This window comes from Numida meleagris, unplaced genomic scaffold, assembly GCF_002078875.1.
Source record: "Numida meleagris isolate 19003 breed g44 Domestic line unplaced genomic scaffold, NumMel1.0 unplaced_Scaffold332, whole genome shotgun sequence".
NCBI classification, from domain to species: domain Eukaryota; kingdom Metazoa; phylum Chordata; class Aves; order Galliformes; family Numididae; genus Numida; species Numida meleagris.
The window spans coordinates 95,918-97,424 of NW_018364562.1; the positions used below are offsets into that span (position 1 = coordinate 95,918).

The 1,507-nt window shown below is 55.7% G+C and overlaps 1 protein-coding gene across 1 annotated transcript in view; it reads left to right on the forward strand.

Moving 5' to 3' along the window:
- UBE2Q1 (ubiquitin conjugating enzyme E2 Q1) overlaps positions 1-1,099 on the forward strand; it is a 7,986-nt gene extending 6,887 nt beyond the window's left edge. The window contains exons 11-13 of the mRNA XM_021383082.1: positions 37-132; positions 449-515; positions 826-1,099. Coding sequence (XP_021238757.1) covers positions 37-132; positions 449-515; positions 826-857 — 195 coding nt within the window. The 3' untranslated portion in view covers positions 858-1,099. The remainder of the gene's footprint in view (positions 1-36; positions 133-448; positions 516-825) is intronic.
- The last annotated feature ends 408 nt before the right edge of the window (positions 1,100-1,507 follow it).

Below are 1,507 nucleotides of genomic sequence, written 5' to 3' on the forward strand. Positions count from 1 at the left end.
CCGTGCTGACCTCCCTGCCGTGCTCTGTCCCCTCAGGGCTGGAGCAGCGCGTACTCCATCGAGTCGGTGATCATGCAGATCAGCGCAACTCTGGTGAAAGGGAAAGCTCGGGTGCAATTTGGAGCCAATAAGGTAGGGCCCGGCACGGGGCAGCCAGGCAGGGCTCGGGAAGAACAAAACCGCTCTACGGAGCCGAGGCAAAGCTGTGCCTGGGGGTGTTAGGGAGCAGGACGCCGTGCGGAGGCTTCTGTGGGTGTGCTGTGGCCCTGAGAGTCCTTGGGAAGGAGAGGGTGGGCATCTGGGAAGTACCCTGTGCACTAAGCGAGCTGAGAAGTGGTCGGAGGGGGTGGATGCGAAGGGAGAAGGCAACCAGGCACGTGTCAGCACGGCTGGCGTGGGGAAAGCCTGGGAGCTGCTGAACTCACCGTCACCCTGACTTCCCTCGCAGAATCAGTACAGCCTGACGAGAGCACAGCAGTCCTACAAGTCCCTGGTTCAGATCCATGAGAAGAATGGTAAGGCCGGAGCGACAGCGCGTGCCTTTCTCTTGGCTGCTCGAGGCTTTCAGCTGGGTGGCCGCGCTGAGAACGGCGCGGCAACGTTTGGTGTGGAGTAACGAGGGGGGGGGAAAGCCCCCCCATTAGGCTTGAGGGGGGGTGGGGGGCCTCGTGGGCAGGTGTAGCGTGTGTCCTTGGCCCCATGGAAGTGGGGCTGGGCGTATTGACGCTGCCACGTCGCCGTGGCTTTTCCTGCTGGGTATTTCCAGGTGCAACGTCTGCATCCCTGTGCAGCCCCGTCCCTCCCACGTCTCTGTTCCTCTTTCAGGTTGGTACACACCACCCAAGGAGGACGGCTAGCGCAGACACGGCGGGACCCCCCCCCTCCCCCCCTTTGCTCGCTCCCAAACGCTGTACTCGGATCTCACCACGCCTCTCCGGCTTTCTCCCAGGATCTAATAGCTCTGCCTGTTGCAGGACAATAATGGCTGTTCTCAACTTTAAAAAAAGAAAACTGTTTTAAAGCAGTTGGACTGACCTAAAACACTTGCTGGACCCCTGTTAGCAGGCATTCTTATTAAAACAAACTTTTGAGCCTCTTGTATCGCTGGAAACTTTCGACTCTACTCCAGTCTAGGGCGTCCTCCTTACCTATGCTATGGATTTAATTTATTTTCTTATTTCATGTACACTGCTTTTTTTTGTTACAGTGTATGATGGATGTGTATGGAAAATGTATCTTTGGAGAAAAAAAAAAAAAAATTACAGTTTGTTAATTTGAAGGTGACTGGTTTGGTAGTTTTTGGGTTTTTTTTTTTCTTTTTCCAAGCTGCTCCACTGTGCCTGGGGCAGGGTCTGTGCCACCCAGCATCTTCTGCAGGGGCTGGGGATGAGGGGGATGCTGGGGGGGATGGGGGAATGACCCCAAGCAGGGGAAGCTGGAGCAGCCTTCTTGGAAGAAAGCCCTTCTTTTCTGGGTGACTGAGGAGCTCCTGTTGCCTTTTTCCACC